The sequence below is a fragment of the Lycorma delicatula genome, chromosome 6 (genome assembly GCF_047948215.1).
Source record: "Lycorma delicatula isolate Av1 chromosome 6, ASM4794821v1, whole genome shotgun sequence".
NCBI classification, from domain to species: Eukaryota; Metazoa; Arthropoda; class Insecta; order Hemiptera; family Fulgoridae; genus Lycorma; species Lycorma delicatula.
This window is the reverse complement of record NC_134460.1, coordinates 109,925,058-109,942,443: the sequence shown is the minus strand read 5'-3', so window position 1 is coordinate 109,942,443 and position 17,386 is coordinate 109,925,058. Positions and strand designations below refer to the sequence as shown.

Sequence of the window (17,386 nt, the reverse complement as noted above, 5' to 3'; positions counted from 1 at the left end):
CCAGAGGAAAAAAATTGTACAAAACATTTTTAATTACATGGCAGGAGAAGCAACAGCTGGAATGTTTGACCCTAAAAAAAAATGTAGAACGTGTTGCATGTACCACAGGAGTCTCAAAAAGAACAGTTTAACAAATTACGGGTAAAATAGCTTCGAAAAATAATTCAGTTTTCCTTGCAAAGGAATAAATCACAAAAAGGAAGTGACAAACCCAGACAGTTTTGATTAGAATGCCATGCGATGTAAAGTGTTAAAATTTTACTCAAAGGAAGGCTGTTTGCCATCTCTAAGGAAACTTACCACAAAACTAAAAAATTATAAAAAACTAAAATTAAAAAAAAAACATGATATTCAGTACATATGATTTGTGTATTTGAATAAAGTTGAGGAAGAGCAAGAAGACAGAAGAATACATAGATTGAGTTGAAGGAAGGCCAATCGTCTGAAGGATAATAATTATCCTTGTCGTGAAATGTGATTCGTTCCCAACTGTTTGACAGCATGGAAAGCCAAATCTTCCTCAGGTGATTATCATTCTCAGATGAACATGTTTTTAAAATGGATAAGAGAAAAATGAATACCTAACTTGCCAATAAATGGTGTCATTATTTTAGATAATGCTTCTTATCACAGTGCTGAAGAAAGCCAAGCACTGAATTCAATATCAACATGAATTCAGCTTACCATTCCATGAAAATTTGAGGAAAGTTCAGTTGTATGAGACAATTAAAAAAAAATAAAGATCATCTGAAAACATATAAGATAGATGAGATATTGGAGGAAGGCGGGTTCACTGTTTTGTGCCTACCCCCATATCATCAGAATTTGAATCCCATGGAGATGATGTGGGCAAGGTTGTCGAATAATTTGCCGCCTTGGTTCAATACCTCAGTTAGAGTTAATTATTCTAAATATTTTATTGTTTGCCGGTTCATACAAATAAATAACAGTATTTACTTCGTTTATAACATAAATTATTTTTATTATAATCTTGAACTTGTAATTTATATATTTAACATTATTATATTTATTAATTGTACATTCATAACAAACATAAGTTAAGTCTCTGAAGGATGGAATCAGACTCCCTAAAAATAGGGCATTAGACATATTTAAATAATAAGCGTAATAATAAAAAGGAGAGAATTTATAAAGAGTAAGAAAAAAGTGAACATTTTTATTTTAAAATTTAAAAGTCCTACTTTAATAAAATTTAAAGTCCCTCCTTTTAATAAAAAAGTAGCAAATGAAACCTGAGGCTTAACAACAGGTGAAGAACCGGGTCACAGCCAAAAATGTACAATTTATGACAGCTGCAACAATGGAAATTTGTCATAAAAAGTTTGCAGAACTCTCAGTCGAGGACTGAACAAAATGTTGCGAATATGTAAAAAAAACAAAGATGAGTATCGCAAGCTGCAAGGACTTCTAGAACAACAAATTGCATGTGTCATCATCAATTTGAGAGCGAGAGTTCATCAGAATCGTTAGAAGAAGACGAAAACATGCAGTAGGGATTGAAGTGCTACATAACTTTGTAATTTTTTACTTTAGTTGTTTGTATTATGCTAGTGCTAGTTACAGAATCATAATGAAATACATTATAAAGTAAAGTGTAAAAGTTTTACTGAAAAAAGGATTGTCGAGCAATTAAAAACAATTCTAAAATCACAGAAAAACAAGAAATACTTGCATGTCAAGGTAATAATTACATATAATTTTTGTTTTACTTTAAATATTTAAAAATAAGTTAGCTAAATATTTGTGTATTGTTTTATTCGGTTACAAATTTATTTATTTTTTTATATAAGTCAAAAATAATTTAAAAATTTTATGATGTGAATTTGTGTATTGAGTGGAATAAACATTACTAAAAAAAAATTATACCATAATTTGTATAAAAAAATTATTTAAATTAAAAAATTATTCTTTATGTATACCGTAAAATTTATTATGCCATATAAATACTGTCTTCCATGAGTAGCATATTATAGCTCCACGCTAGCTAGGCAACCATTGCCTCTGTGCCAATTTGGCTTTGACAAGCTATACAAATTGTTTACACTATTCCCTATATTATAGGGTGAAATATTTAAAAAAGAGGTATCAGGCATGAATAAATGATCTTATTTGTTGGACTGCACAACAGAAATCTACTTCACTCAGTCATATCTATTAAATGGTGAATGCAGCTTAATAAAAATGTATTGTAAGTGATAAGGTCATGAATAACCATAGTATGGTGAATCAGCTGTCTTACAATTGGAAGATAAGGAGAGGAAGTGATGACGGCAGCTTGTTGCTATGACTATGTCCAATTACAATAAAGAACTGAAACTGGTTATAGCCCATTTCGCAAGAAATTATTTGATTTCTATAATACAGTTATAACACTAAACCACTTCCCCGTTCAAGCATCTCTATCTTTCTTTCTTCTGTAAAACTGTACACAGACACCAACCTAGTGTTAAAAATTGCTAGCTGTAGGCTATGCTTAATTACAGATAAAAATATTTTAAATAAATGGTGGTCAAAAGAATAACTAGTGTTATTTTTCAAATTAAAAAAAAAATTAATCATACTGGTGACCTAAGTAATTTAATGATCCTATTAAAAGATAATGTGTTTATAATATGACAGAATTTAACAGTATATATAAATTTTGTATAACATTAAGTTAGATCCAGTATTTTATTTAAGGTAAATGCTGTGTATTTTTCCCCCTTCAGTTTATAATTGTCATTAAAAAATATATATATATATATATATATTTTGGTACAGCACATGTGAAGTAGTATCATCACCATTTTCCATGGTCTCCTTTGCTAACTTTATACCACAATGAATAAAACTCGTTGCTATACAAATTTATAAACTGTTTATGAATAAAATATTCTCAAGAAATAAACTAACTTTATATATTAAAAAACGTGAATAATAATCTACAAAAGATGAATCATAATATTTTTAACAACTTACATTCAATTTGTCTGTCATGGCTTTTAATCGCTGTATGAATTCTGTAGTAGAACGTGCTTTTTCTGAAAGCTGCTGTAGATTCTGTGATAACTCAGTCTGAAACAAAAAAAAAATAATAAAGCTTAAAATTAATTATAATAAAATTTAGTTTATTAAAAACAAAATTATTCATATCTGTTTACAAAAAGAAGGGTTTAGTAGTAAAGATGAAACTGAAAGTAGTAAAACTATTTGAAACAGATTATAAAGAATGCAAGAAGGTGATGAGTTTTCAGGAATGGCAAAATTAAGAAAAAAGGTGAGAAAGTCATGTTTGATGGCAATAGCCAAACATACTGGTGCACTGCAAATAAACACAGAACCTGCTGGATTATATACATGACTTGAATTCCTGTGATCCATCAGGTATCAGTCTATATTTACTACCCATAACAGAAGCTTCACTTGACATTTCCAAAAAATTTTTGTACAAAAATTTTATATAATTTTTTTTTAAATTCTAGTCTTTCTGAATCCATTTAATAAAATGATTTCCAGTGATTAAATCTAAAAAGAAAATGTTCCTACAATAATGGGGAAAGATTTCCTGTTTAAACAGCAAAAACATAATTATTAGTCATTTAAAATTCTAGTTGCTTTAATTTTTATAAGTTGAAATTTTTTGCTGAAATAAAACTCAAAACAAATAAATAAATAGACCTCTGTTCAACTTTGAAATAAACAGAAAAACTTTTCAGGAACGTTTTTGCTTTTCAGGAAAGTTTGCTGAGATTCATAGTGAAAAATTAAAAAAAACTAACAAAAAGAAAGTGGGATTTTTTCCTTTTTAATTAAATAAAACATAAAATATGAAATGCTAAAATTTATTTATTTTTTCATTATTTTTTGTTTGCAAGTAAATATTTCAAGTGAAGCTTAGTAGACAGTAAAAGCTTAGTAGGCACTCCTGCATCTAGTTTACGCTGTAAGGTTTATTAAAGCATGTTTTGCTGTCATGTGTAAATCCATAGAAATAGAAAAACAGACATAAATTGGAGTGATAGGCTAACATAATAATGATCATAAATTTAAATAATGGGATTTTGCTTATAATTGTGTAATAAACAATTATCAGGAAATAAAACTGATTCTTAATTTTCAGAAAAAAAATGCTGGCTATACATATTCTATAAAGAAAATGCTCACTATGAAAAATGTCTCTCCTAACTGCAAAGAGTATGGAACAATAACATATTCCATAAAATCTCTGATATCTAAAAAATGGTTACATCAATTTCCAGAAATGAAATCTCTTTACTATCCTCTACATTTCAGTAGTGGGAATCACACAGTTCTGTAATGGAATGCGGCAACTAACTTGGTAACCTAAATAAAAACACAAAAGAATAAGAGTGGAAGTTCAATACAAATCTGACTTACAACACACTGATCAGTTATGAAAAACTTATAGTAATAATAAAAAACAAAAAGTTAAATAAAAATTGAAAAAAGGCTTTGTAAAAAAAAACTTTTGATAAAGTATAAATAATTAGACTTTATAAATCAAATCCATTTCATAAATTAAATCTTTGCCTACCAATGAGCACAGAAAAGTAACATCTCTTATTGAATTTCTGAACATTCTAGAGAAACATGACTTGATTTTGTTTTATGAAATACAAAAATAAAATTCAATCTGTAAATTTAGATTAAATAAATGAATTTAAGTCTATTTTTTCTTTCTTCTGTAAATATTATTTATAGTATGTGGTTTAGCTAATCACTCAAAGTACTGCTACTTAAAAATTTATAATACAAAATATGACAGCCTTTGATTTAGAGGCCTATCTTCTCACCCAATAATAGTGTTTACTTGAATAAATTTATGACTGAAACCTTCCTCAAAGTTCAAAAATTACACTGGCAAGTGAAAAATTATTAAGATCAGCCCACTGATTCCTTCATTTTAAATAAATATATCCTACAATCATATGAGCATTTTTTTTAATATAATAAGATACTCATAGTAATACTAGCTTAAAACCAGTCTTGTGCTGTGGGTTTTGTAGAACACAATTTAATATAATAAACACAATTTAAAAAAAAATAGTAATTACCACATAATCAGAGGAATTCACAATTTGAGGATAGAATTATTTACTCTGATTTCATAGTGGATATGTAGGATCCAAGTAGAATCCCTCTGCAAAATTTTTATAAAAATATGATTGGTGAGTGAAAGAGTAATATTTTGCTTTTGGGATTATATAAAGTTTATTTATTTATTCAAGAATGAAATGAAAAAACAAAATAATTTAAAAATAAATTTAATCAAACTGTAAGTATGAAAGTTTATTTTTAACATAAAGATCACATACATTACACATAAATATCTAATACTGAAATAAATCATCAGGTGAAAAAATGTATAGCTAAAAATACATTTTATTAACTAACTCGTCAGTGAAATATATTCAGCTAAAAGAAATAAATTGCAGCAAATAATATAATAAAATTCAAACAAAAATATAAGAATTAAGTCACGCTTTAATAAATAAACTTATTTTATTGGCTGAATAGTAATAAGAAAATTATTAAAAATATACAATGAAAATATATGATATAAAATTATTATTCATACTATTTTTTTCCTCTAATAATAATAAAAATAATTTATTCAAAATTTTATAACTAAAACAGTTATTTCTTCACAGCATATAATTCATTCTCATAAGTTTAAATATATTACCATGGCAACAGCCAGCCAGAAGTTTTTCATTCTACCCTGACATAAACGATTAGTAGTCGTACTAGTAGTATTAGTAACAGGAGTATTGATATTGTAAAACAATTACAATCTCAATACAAATTGAATAATCAATATAAAATTAATAAAAAGATTAATTATTAAAAGTTAATAAATGTATGTTTCATAAGGATGCACTTTGTCAATGTAATCTGGCAGTTCTTTGTTGCTACAAAACATGCATCTTATTAATACACATCTACTTATTAATAAATCAATATTACTATTAGATGTTAATAGTAATATCTACAAAAGTAATTAAGATTTATAAAAGATTTTCATGCCGCTAACCCTTCTCCCCCACCACATAAGAATCTAAATCAAATGTTTTACGGTTTAGTTTGTACTTTGAGTACATATGAGCTTTGTTTCAATGAAAGGCATAAACCCTTGTTCACCTATAGCTTGGACAAAGGATCTCTGTAAACAGAAAGTATTTCTAGTTAAATTAGTAAAATAAAAATATGATGTGGACATCACATGACTTCCTCGTACGCCTATTATATTACATATACAATTTTTTTTTAAATGATTAGTACATAAAATTTATTTCATTAACAACTTCTGATGTTTTTTCTTTTTTTTATTGTTATTATTAAATTATTATTTATCGTAAAAATTTTATTACAATCAGAGGTTAATAATTATTAATAAAAAAAAATAAAAAATAAAATAAAAAAATAAAACAAAATATGAACATAAAAAAAAGTATTATTGGCGGTACTGATATAAAAAGGAGCATTAATTGTTAAATAAAAAATAGTTAAAATATTCGTGTTAATTATTACAATCGATTTAATTGTAACAGTTTAAAATGCCATGCCTGGCCGGGATTCCAACTCCCAAAAGAAAATATTGTTAATAATCATTTTAAATATTAAATACGTAAATATTAGTTAATTTAACTTTAATATCAAGTTTTGAGTATTCAAATGCTAGCAAACAATTGTTATACGGCAATAATGTTTTACTGTAATATTTTCCCTTTTCAACTTTTATAAATTTAATATCTATTCATTTAATCTTTTCATCATCAATTTGAGAAAAAATGAATATTTATAGGGGTTTAATTAATACTCAGGTATTAAAATAATCAGTATATTGTAATTTCTTCAAAGCAACAGGACATGAAACTTGGAGTGATATGAAGAACGCGGGTATAGTCGGCCTCTTATCTTAAAAACAGTAGTTATAGATGGTTATCCGTCCTTCGTACAGGTAAAAACGTATTTTGACCGGTTCTTAGCGTTACCCGACACACCAATAGGAGGTGGAACGTTCTCTTTTCTCTTTTTTTAGTGAAGACAGGTACAAATATTTTTTTAACTTTCTTCACCCCTTTCAAGATCGAAATTCGAAAAATCTAGAAATGTTATTAGTTATTCACGTGATGATTACACTCACAAAAAAACCAATATGGATATTATTATTTATTATAAAAAACTGTTACACGCTTTCGGAGAACATCAACAGAAAATACATTTTTTTAAAAATAATAATAAATATTCTGACAACGATTCTCTTTCCGAGAAAATTCTTTTGTCGGAAATTTTATTCTCAATTAGGGCTACTGAAGACGGTTGGTTGCCTTCACGTGGTGGTGGTGTTGGACAGCCCAAAGCTCCTCGGAGTTTTTGGTGAACTAAACAAGAGAATTCTACAGCTTGCAACTTTAGTCTAATTTTGAAAATTAGAAGATTTTCATGCATCTGCTAAAGATCACAGTAAAGATAGAAAGCTGTTTTATAAAAAAAAATCAATCCTCAGGCGGTAAAAATCCGTCATACTAAAAGTGTGCAACTGGCTATCTCTGATTTTGCGGGGCCAGATAAAGAAAAGACAAATCGATCTACAAGGAGAAATATTTCGTACGATCTACAAATGGAAATTCACTCTTAAAAATCGGAAAATTAACCAAACTGTTAAATAAATTTCAAATCAAAATCTGCACGAATCAAAAAACAAGATCCAAATATGAAAATAATTTTAATCATCAAAATTTTAAAAGTAAACCCAACCTAAACAGTTTTTGATTTCTAAATAATTAGAAATCAAAAAAGAAATTCTGAAAAATCAGCAATGTAAAATTTAAAAAAAACATTTTTTGAAAATGTTGGTTTAACTAGTCACTTTAACACTTAAAATTTCCGACAAGAAAGAAATAAGTAGAGTTCAAAAATGTAAATATACGGGAGAAATCATAACACCGAATATAATTGATGAAAATGGGATGGAGTACGAAAAATTGAAACTGCCTATCATATCACGAAGAACATTACAATAAAAAATCGTTGTCATATAAATCCAAACTGAGACACTATAAAACTGTAGTCATATCAGAAGTACTGTTTGGAGTAGAATTTCTGCAATTTTTTTTTTCAGAACAAGTAGTAAAAGTATAAAAAAGAATATTAAGAAAAATATGTGGACCAAAATATTAAGATAGATTTTACCAACTGAAAAGTGAAAAATAAATTTACAAATATATAAATCGGGGACCTAATCCGGAAAAGATTAGTTTTATGGACATTTATGCAGAACGAACAACCAAAGATTGACGAAACAAATATTTAATTTTTACATTAACAGAGCCACAAACACCAACCGATTTAAAGAAATAAAAAGAGATCTGAAAATATTAACATTTCTGTCTGTGTAAAAACAGATAAATTTAGAAAAGTGATTCGAAAGTCTAAGGTTCCAGAGAGAAAGAAAGAGAAGGGTATAAATCTGAATAAATGGACGGAAGAAAGGCGACAATAACAGAGCAAAAGAAACCTTTTGGGAAAAGAAAAAGAAGGCAAAACTATGCAAACGTGATCCGTAATAGTCGGAACGAAAAGGAAAAAAAGAGTATTTTTTCATCACTTTATAGGCTACATTTTTCAATGTTTATTCCGCAGAAATTTCTACCATCATTAATTTTTAAAACAAATTCTCAATATTACTTATATCTGAAAAGTATACCTTAAAAACGCTAAAAAAAATATATAAATTATTTAAATTGTTAACTAACTACTTTTTTATTACATAATAAAATTTATTTAAATTTTGTGTCGTGTGTTTTTTAAACATTAAAAATAACAAAGAAAAACTGAACTGTTAAACACAACATACAAAAATCTCTTTTAATTGTATCAAAATATTCAAATCATATTGGATAGAAAAATTTTACCTTTAATCTTTCATTTTGTATTTTATAAAAGTAAAAAAGAGACTGTCAGTTGATATCCAGTCCGACATGTCACAATAATTACAAATTTAAAAAACCAGAAAAAATTAAAAAGCCATTTAAAAAACAAGAAATTGTTTACAAATTTTATAAAATTTGTAGAATTTAGCAACATATTTTTTTTAAAGATTTGTTCAGATTATATTCCATAAAAGCAAAAATATAAAACTGTTATAGAAAACAAAAGCCTTATTTCACTGAACATACTGGATGCTACAGTTTAAACACGTAAACAAAAATAAACTAAAAATTGGGATCAATATAAATGTAAATATATCTGTATTAAAGGCAGATATTTGGCGCAGTTATCAAGCTTCAGAAATCCTTATAAAAGTTTTAATTAATAGGTTTAAATTCCCAATCCATTACAGAAGTATCTACCCTGATTTTACAACGAAACCAGACATAAATTAGTTTTCACCAATGGGTATAAACTAAGTGTTGGTTAAAAAAAAAAACATTTGATTACCATAAACTTAGTTTCTGGATAACATTTATTACGTTGAAATAAAGGCAGTAAATTTATCCTAATATAACTAATTAACGATGCAAAAGTAAATAAAAGTTTTAACTGATAACCTGGTCTTTTATTTAAAGTTTAAGAAATTATTTTATAAACACAAATAAAACTTTCACTAATATATTTATTACATTTTATTTTTAGATTTGTTTTTAATTAATCAATCATTTTTAAAATTAATTTATTGTATAGGCAAAAGTTAGCAACATTCTACAATGTTATTGTCAGAGGATAACATCGCAGTAGGAAAATCATCCTGTTTGGCATGAATCAAAAATCCTGTTTAATCATGATGTTTAATCGACGTCATCCCGAACACCAACCAGTATCATTCAGCACTGTGAGATAACTTGATGAGTTTAAGGGGATGATAATGTTGCCGATTTGCCCCGATCGAGAAGGCCACCGATTAATGACGCAATACGAGAAGCTGTGATTGCCAAGTTTTGTCATTCCAAAGAAATTTCACCCATTCAGACACTTATCGGAAGAAGATCCTGATCATAGGATGGAAATGTGTGGATGGTTTTTTTGACAGGAGTAAGGAGAATGTGGACTTCCTATTCTCTGTACTGTTTTCTCCATGAGGCTAATTTTTACGTGAAAGATGAAATCAATAGACAAATCCGTGCTATTGTTTACAGGAGAGAGCCCCCATCAGAGTAGCCCTAAGTAATTAGTAGTCCATCAGGGCTATGATGTGACTTCTGGAATGATTGTATCAAATTTGACTCATACGTTTTTGAAGGAAATGTGGACAGTGAAAAGTACCAGCAAATGTTTAGAAATTGGCTGATGGCCACACTGGATATCAATGGAAAGCGTCCCGAACAGTTAATGTAAGACGGAGCTCCACCACACAACGGGAGTGCTGGACTACACTGGCTAGATGACACAACACTAAATCGGTCACAGAAAACCGTTGAATGGGCTTCACGGTCGTCAAATTGAATACCAACAGACTTCATTCTGGGGAAGTTATCTGAAGTCACGGGGGTACAGTGCAGCAGAATTAGGACAAAATTATTTAACGGAAACGAAAAAAAAATCAAAGGAAATCTGGTTTGAGACCGACTCAAACCAGAAGAGTTCTTGTACAAAAAGAATAAAATAAAAAACAAAATCGATATTATAAATATAAATAATTGGGAAGAAAAAGAAATGAATTAATGAAAAATAAGTAGAATCTTTTGAAGAACAAAATAGAAGGACATTGTATTAAGGCATCCAGACTTATCAGCTGATTTGAAAGTCGAAAATTCCAGTATTCAAGTCCTTGTATAGGCAGTTACTTTTATACGGATTTGAATATTAGATCATGGACACCGGTGTTCTCTGGTGGTTGACTTTCAATTAACCACACATCTCAGAAATGGTCGACCTAAGATTGGACAAGACTACACTTAACTTAACTTAACGGTAATTCCCGGAGGCTAAACAGGAAAAGGAATGAAATTTCAAAAGTAAAAGTAATTGTTGACTCAAAGGTTAGTATAGGTAATAAATTGAAGATGTAAAATATAAAATAATAAATGTGTTAAAATTAAAAATCACCCAGATAAAAAAAGGAATGAAATAAAAATTTAACACAAGAAACAGTTGAAAATTATTTGCAATATCATCTTGAGTAACCAAACATGATGCCGGTTACTAAAAGAAAACACTAGAAAATGGTTTCGAGAACAAAAATAAGCAGTTAATAAATATGAAATATTATACTGAAATATATTTATAAAAGTATGAAATTGAACAAAAAAAAGGAAATAAAAGTTAAATTAGGTTTATTGATTTGATATTGAGAAGTTTAAAAATTGATTTCAATTTATTAAAATTATTGAGTGGATGTTGACCTATTATATTATCTAAATATAACAAGAGATGAGCACAGAAGTCACGCGACATGTTTTTCGCGAGCTCAATCGAGTAAAGGGCAATCATGTCTTGACAACAAGCCTAATACGAGGACAGAAGAATGAGGTGGATTCGAAAAAAAAGGAATATAAAAGGTTTTAAAGATATAGGTGTGCGCTCGCGCGCGTTTGTGAGAGAATAGAAAGAGAGCGATTTTATCGATTAAACCAATTTGGAGTGAAATGAGGCAGAGAAATAAACGTTCAAGACATAGTAGAATTTTTAACTTCTTTATATTTCTTAAAAATAAAATTACTAATTATAACTCCCTTACCCTCCTATCCCCCCAAAAAAAACATTAAAATGAAATTTCCTACAGCAAAATTACCTCTGAAGCGATATTACTTTAAGTGTAGTAATTAAAATATACTAATTAAAAAGAGATCCAAAAGTTGTTCAAATTACTTCTCCATTCACCTCATTATGCTGTTTTAAAATAAAATCGCATTAAAATAAACTACAAGAATTTTATTTTCATCATTTAAATAACAAATAAGAATGAAGGCCTTTTTTACCGGACTACGTCCAGAGGAGGAATGGTAATAGGTATTTAACTGTTATGTATGTTCGTTTGTTCCCTTCTGTAGCTTCATAGATACAACCAAGCAGCAGTAGAAGTAATAATAGTAATACAGTAATACTAATAAAAAAAAATTCTTTCGCAGTAAGTGCGTCAGAAGGGCGGATTTTTCGGTTAGTTAAAAAAGAAAGGATGTTGTACTGGTGCAATGATTTCGGTTTTTTTGAATTTCATATTATGTTAGTGTCATGTGTCTCTTTATAATACTACCAGGAGTATTGTTTATTGTACCAATAAATATATTATACTTGTAAATTTATTTTTCTTCTTCTTTTTCACGTAGTTAATGAGCTGTGACTGCATCAGCTGCTTATTACTGCTACTTTTCTACAACCCAATTTGATATTATTACCAATAATTTGTATTGTTTTCAAAAAACGGGTTGGACACCAACTTCATTTCTTCATACAAGATCACATTTTGGATTATCGCGAAACTAAAGTACTATGACGAAATTAGCTCGCATCCGGCGGTGCTCGGAAAAATCTAATTTTGGCTTTTTAACATGTCATCCTTCAAGTTACTAAGTGAAAACGACGAAAAAACTTAAAAACGTACGTACCCAAAAATCAAGTTTTTTGCTCTAATTCCAGTTTCTGGGAACCGATTGAAAATTAATAGTATTTTTTTTCTATAGGTTTACATCACCCCACCAAGTTTCATCAAAATCGGTTAAAAACTGCGTCCGATGGAGCTACGAAAAAATCTTATATATACATATTGTACATATTTATATAAACATTGAAGAATCGTGTTCAGGAGACTCAAAACGTAAAAAAAAGTTAAAATTTTTAAAAATTAATTTTTTAAATCTATTTGTTCGGATATCTTTTAGAATTGTTTTTTATAAACTTAAAAGTTTGTATTTTTTCTCAACTTTTCAGGAAAGTTAAAGAACAATAAATTAAAAAAAAAAAATCAATTTATTTTTCTTCTAAGTCTCAAGAAAAATCATAAGAACAATTACTCAAAGTAGCCCTGTCAAGTAAAAAGTAAAAAATAAATTATAAGTTGTATAACTTCATCGAATATACGAGTGTATATAATCCTCCTCGCAACATAAATCATATTACTGATGATGTCCCTTCTCCCCACTCCCATCAGAAGAAAGGCAGAATTTCTTAGCGGTTTCTAAGCAAAGTAAAGAAATAGAATACAATAAATCTTTTTCTCGTAAATTCATTTAATTTACGATGGTAATTTATGAGTATTATAACACTAATAATTATTACAATATATATATAATTAAAAATAATTCAACTTGTACGTAAAATATTACACAATATACAGAAAGAGTTAAGAAAAAGGACTAAGGATGACGGAAAGCGTAAAGAGAGAGAGAAGGAAAGGAATGTAATAACTCAAGATGTGGTATTAAGTTGTAAAGCTGTAATGCAAGACAAGACTTCCCTAAGTAAAGGGGTTGTAGAGAGCTAAGGAAGGAAAATTAGAAGTAAAGCGATCGCGCTAATTGGGTGTACAGTACAGTAAAAAATGAAGTGAGGTTAAGGCGGGACAAGGCAAGGCAACCGTCGATGCGAAAACTGCAATCAGTCAGGCAAATAGTAAGAAATTAAAGGAAAATGAGAAGGAAGATGAATACATACAGCAAAAGAGAGGAGAGAGAGAGACTTAAGGAGAATATAACGAATGATGAGATGTTACTACTGGAAATTAAAACCAAACCGTACCGTTCGACATAGAAACCTTCAGGTGCAAACATTGTGGATGAAATTAAAATCGACTCAGATAAATGGTAAAGGGGTGGTTAAAGAACGTTCATACCAACCACCCATCGTTACCACAATCATAATTCCCACCCCTTTTTCCAAAACAGAACCGACACAAACAGAATAAGAGCACATAAACTGGAGAATTTGCATTCATTACAGTATAATATCATACCCACCGTATCATATCGTTCCAAGCTCAGCCAATTTCCACTAATGGTTATAAACGTTTCCCTATCTACAGAATGCACGCTAGAATCTCTTTAACCCTCTACGACAATTCGTCATCGATGAAAAACATTTTAATATATATATATATATATATATTCAAAAGGCCAAACGTAACTCATACTATAATGTAAATAAAGTGACCCTTATAATAACATGACATTTATTTAACGAACTAAAACAGTCCATATGTGTACAATTAAATAACTTTTTACAAAACAATAATAATATAACATTGAAATGAAAACAAATTGATTACAACGTAGAAGATAACAAGCATTTATTGTAGAAGATATACATTCCTCGTAATAGAAAATTAATCGCTTTATTCAATTTAAAAACAAAATTAAAATTAAATTTCAATAACAACAAATTCCCTTTTATTAAAATTAGAAACTAAAAGATTTTAATTTTATTAAATGTACACAAAATATAATTAAACAATCATTAAAAATTAAATAAGAGTTGTCTTTTGCTGGTAATAATTTAAGCGTCGTTAAAATTTATTATATTTTAATTTATTTAAAAATCAATTCTACATTTGTAAACAAGATTGCGACTATTAATATCGTGAAAAATAAGACACTATTCAAAAATAATCGAGATCGATTATCATATTAAAAAAGTGGAAAAAAGGTTATATAAAACCGAACATCTTGTTTTAAATTGCGTTCTTTTTAAAATATCTGTAATCATCTGTTAAAATGATTTATTTCCTTCATAAATGTTGCTTTTCCTTTTATTTAACATTCAAATAATCCTTAAATCCTAATTAGGATTTAAGGATAAAAATAATAAAAATATATTAAAAAAAAAAAATAAATATAATAATATATTAAAAATAATAATATATTAAAAAATTACCCACAAAGGTTTACAATGCTTTTATTTTGAATTTTCACATTAAAATATTAACTGACCAAGCGAAGAGAGGACGTGACTCAAATTGACCTTTTGGCACTTCTTTCTTGTGTATTTCTGATGCAGTTACGATCAACCCCGTTTTCCAATTTTTATAATATTTTTCATTAAGTTTATTCACAATTAAACTATTTACTTTTATGTAAAGATTTTTACTTCCTTGTAAGAAGTAAAGGAAGTATTGTGTTGACAAAATCTCAGTTTTCAAATTTTAACGGAAATATCCATTTTGACCATCCCTGAATCCATTTTGATTAGTTTTGGCGTGACGTCTGTACGTACGTATGTATCAGACGTGAAAAAAAAACATGAAATTTTTTTATACATGATTCAAAACGATTAGCCGTATGATGTTGAAATTTTGAATTTAGGACTGTTGTAACAACCTCCTCTTTTGATTGCAATCAACTGGATACAAGTGTCCAAAAAAGCCCAAAATCCAAAACCATTTATAAGCCCTCATTGAGAGCATTTCAACGATATATCATAAGAGGAACTTATTTTCATTGGTTCCAGTCAAATAAAATTTTAATTAATGAAATATTTGGATCTTACAAAGAAAAACGAACTAAAACCAAAACACATAGGTACATAAGTTCGAATCAGATTTCAATCCCTTTTTTAACTTTTTTTCATTTAAATATATTGATTTATTAACAATTATTAACCTCCGATTGTAAAAAAAAATGACGATAAATAATAATTCAATAATAACAATAAAAAAAATATATGAAAAAATATCACAAGTTAATAATGAAATAAAATTTTATGTACTTTTCATTTTAAAAAATGTACATATGTAATTTATCAGATTTTTTTATAAAATATTCCGTTCCAAAATGGTGGCTGATATTTTTCTTAGGCTTAGCGATGGAGAAGTGAGGGGAGGTCTGGTGGATGGGAAAGTTTATTCATTAACCCATCAGTGCAAGAGATTAAATAAGTGGAACCTCTCCATTCCTGACACTCTCCTCTATGGAAACAGTTTCCACATACACTTTTGTTGGAAATACATTTCTAATCTGTTTCTCAACGGTTAAACTTAAGATACTTCACTCTCAGAGAGAGTGAAGTATCTTAAGTTTAACCGTTGCTTATGCTAACTAGTTGCTTATGTGCTTATCCATCTTTAATCCACGTTTAAACATACAGTCCTATCTCTAGCCTTTTCTTTTACGATTTATAAATAAATTAAATTTATAAAATAAAATAAATTTATTTATAAATAAGTCGTTTGGCATAGTAAGAAAATTCAGAAAGGCAGAATAGATTGATAAATGAAAACAGAAAAGGGAAAAGGTAAGAAGAAAATGTTACAATTGAGTTGAAGTAGGACAATAAACAAGCTATTTCAACCAACATAATCAATGTACAAGCAAAAACATAGTGAACGTAAAGTGGTCAAAGTACTACAATGATCAAAGTTAGCTTCTGCAGAAACTAAACTGTTACCTCGTTGTTTGTTAACAGTATTGACTCACAACCAAATCAATGATTAAAAAAGGAGTGGCTTTTGAAAAGTTGTTGCTAAGTTTGTCCGGAATGAGTTGCCCTTAAAGTCACATAATGTTGTTGGCTGTGATCATTAACCACCTACTACTGTGCTACATTAACAGTATTTTTGTATTAATAACCTCTGTGTATTTATGCAACAAAAATAACTGCTGAGTCTTCCTCCGATTCCTCGCACTGAGCAGAACAGCTGAGGGGGTATAAGCAGTGAAATACTCCGGGTGGCTATGGATTGCCTGGACAATTGATTGGCCAGATGTAGGCGCGTTGACATGGATCCACGGTTAGTTAGAAATAAGTACGGTGATTATTAGTACATTTGCTGTTGGCGGAACAACGACTGCACTGCCGAGGGCATGGATTTCCATGCAGCCGTGAGGTGTAGCGCCATCTCGACGATGGTAGTTTATGTGATAAAGTAAATGTCACGCGGGACTCTGCGATGGAGCTGATTGGGAGTAGGAGGTCTGCCCTCCTCTCCCTGGTAGCAAGACCGGAGTCCGCAATTCCAATCAAACTAGGGATTTGAACTGTAAAGTTGAGTTCACTAAGGGAACTAGGAATAAATTTCGTTGTTACGAATATTTCTTTTGGTATGTTATTTATTCACTCAGAATAGCTCAATCAAAGTGCAGAACTAGGCGCGGGGTTCTTGTTTCCGCGAACTCGGTTTGCTAGTTCAGAGGGCAACGAAGCAGGACAGTCAAAATGTCCGAAAGAAGACTACAGCGAAAGCGAAGGTTGAGTCATAATTCACTGATGTAAATGTCTACTGAGGCATTTACATCGGTGGCATCCTAACGAGGCCTGGTTTATTAATGTGAGATGTAAAAAAAATTAGAGGGTCAAAAAACGACCTTTGTTAAAACCCATCAGGACTTGAACGGGGTGGGGGGTGTGGTATGCACTCCTGAGTTCCTTAAAACAAGTGAAAACCAATTATTAAAATCGTTTAACAAATCTAAAGATAAAATTTAAATGAAAATCT

General features: G+C 29.1%; 1 protein-coding gene across 1 annotated transcript in view; it reads right to left on the bottom strand.

Moving 5' to 3' along the window:
- Trim9 (E3 ubiquitin-protein ligase Trim9) overlaps positions 1-17,386 on the bottom strand; it is a 617,022-nt gene that overhangs the window by 98,227 nt on the left and 501,409 nt on the right. The window contains exon 2 of the mRNA XM_075368305.1: positions 2,980-3,075. Coding sequence (XP_075224420.1) covers positions 2,980-3,075 — 96 coding nt within the window. The remainder of the gene's footprint in view (positions 1-2,979; positions 3,076-17,386) is intronic.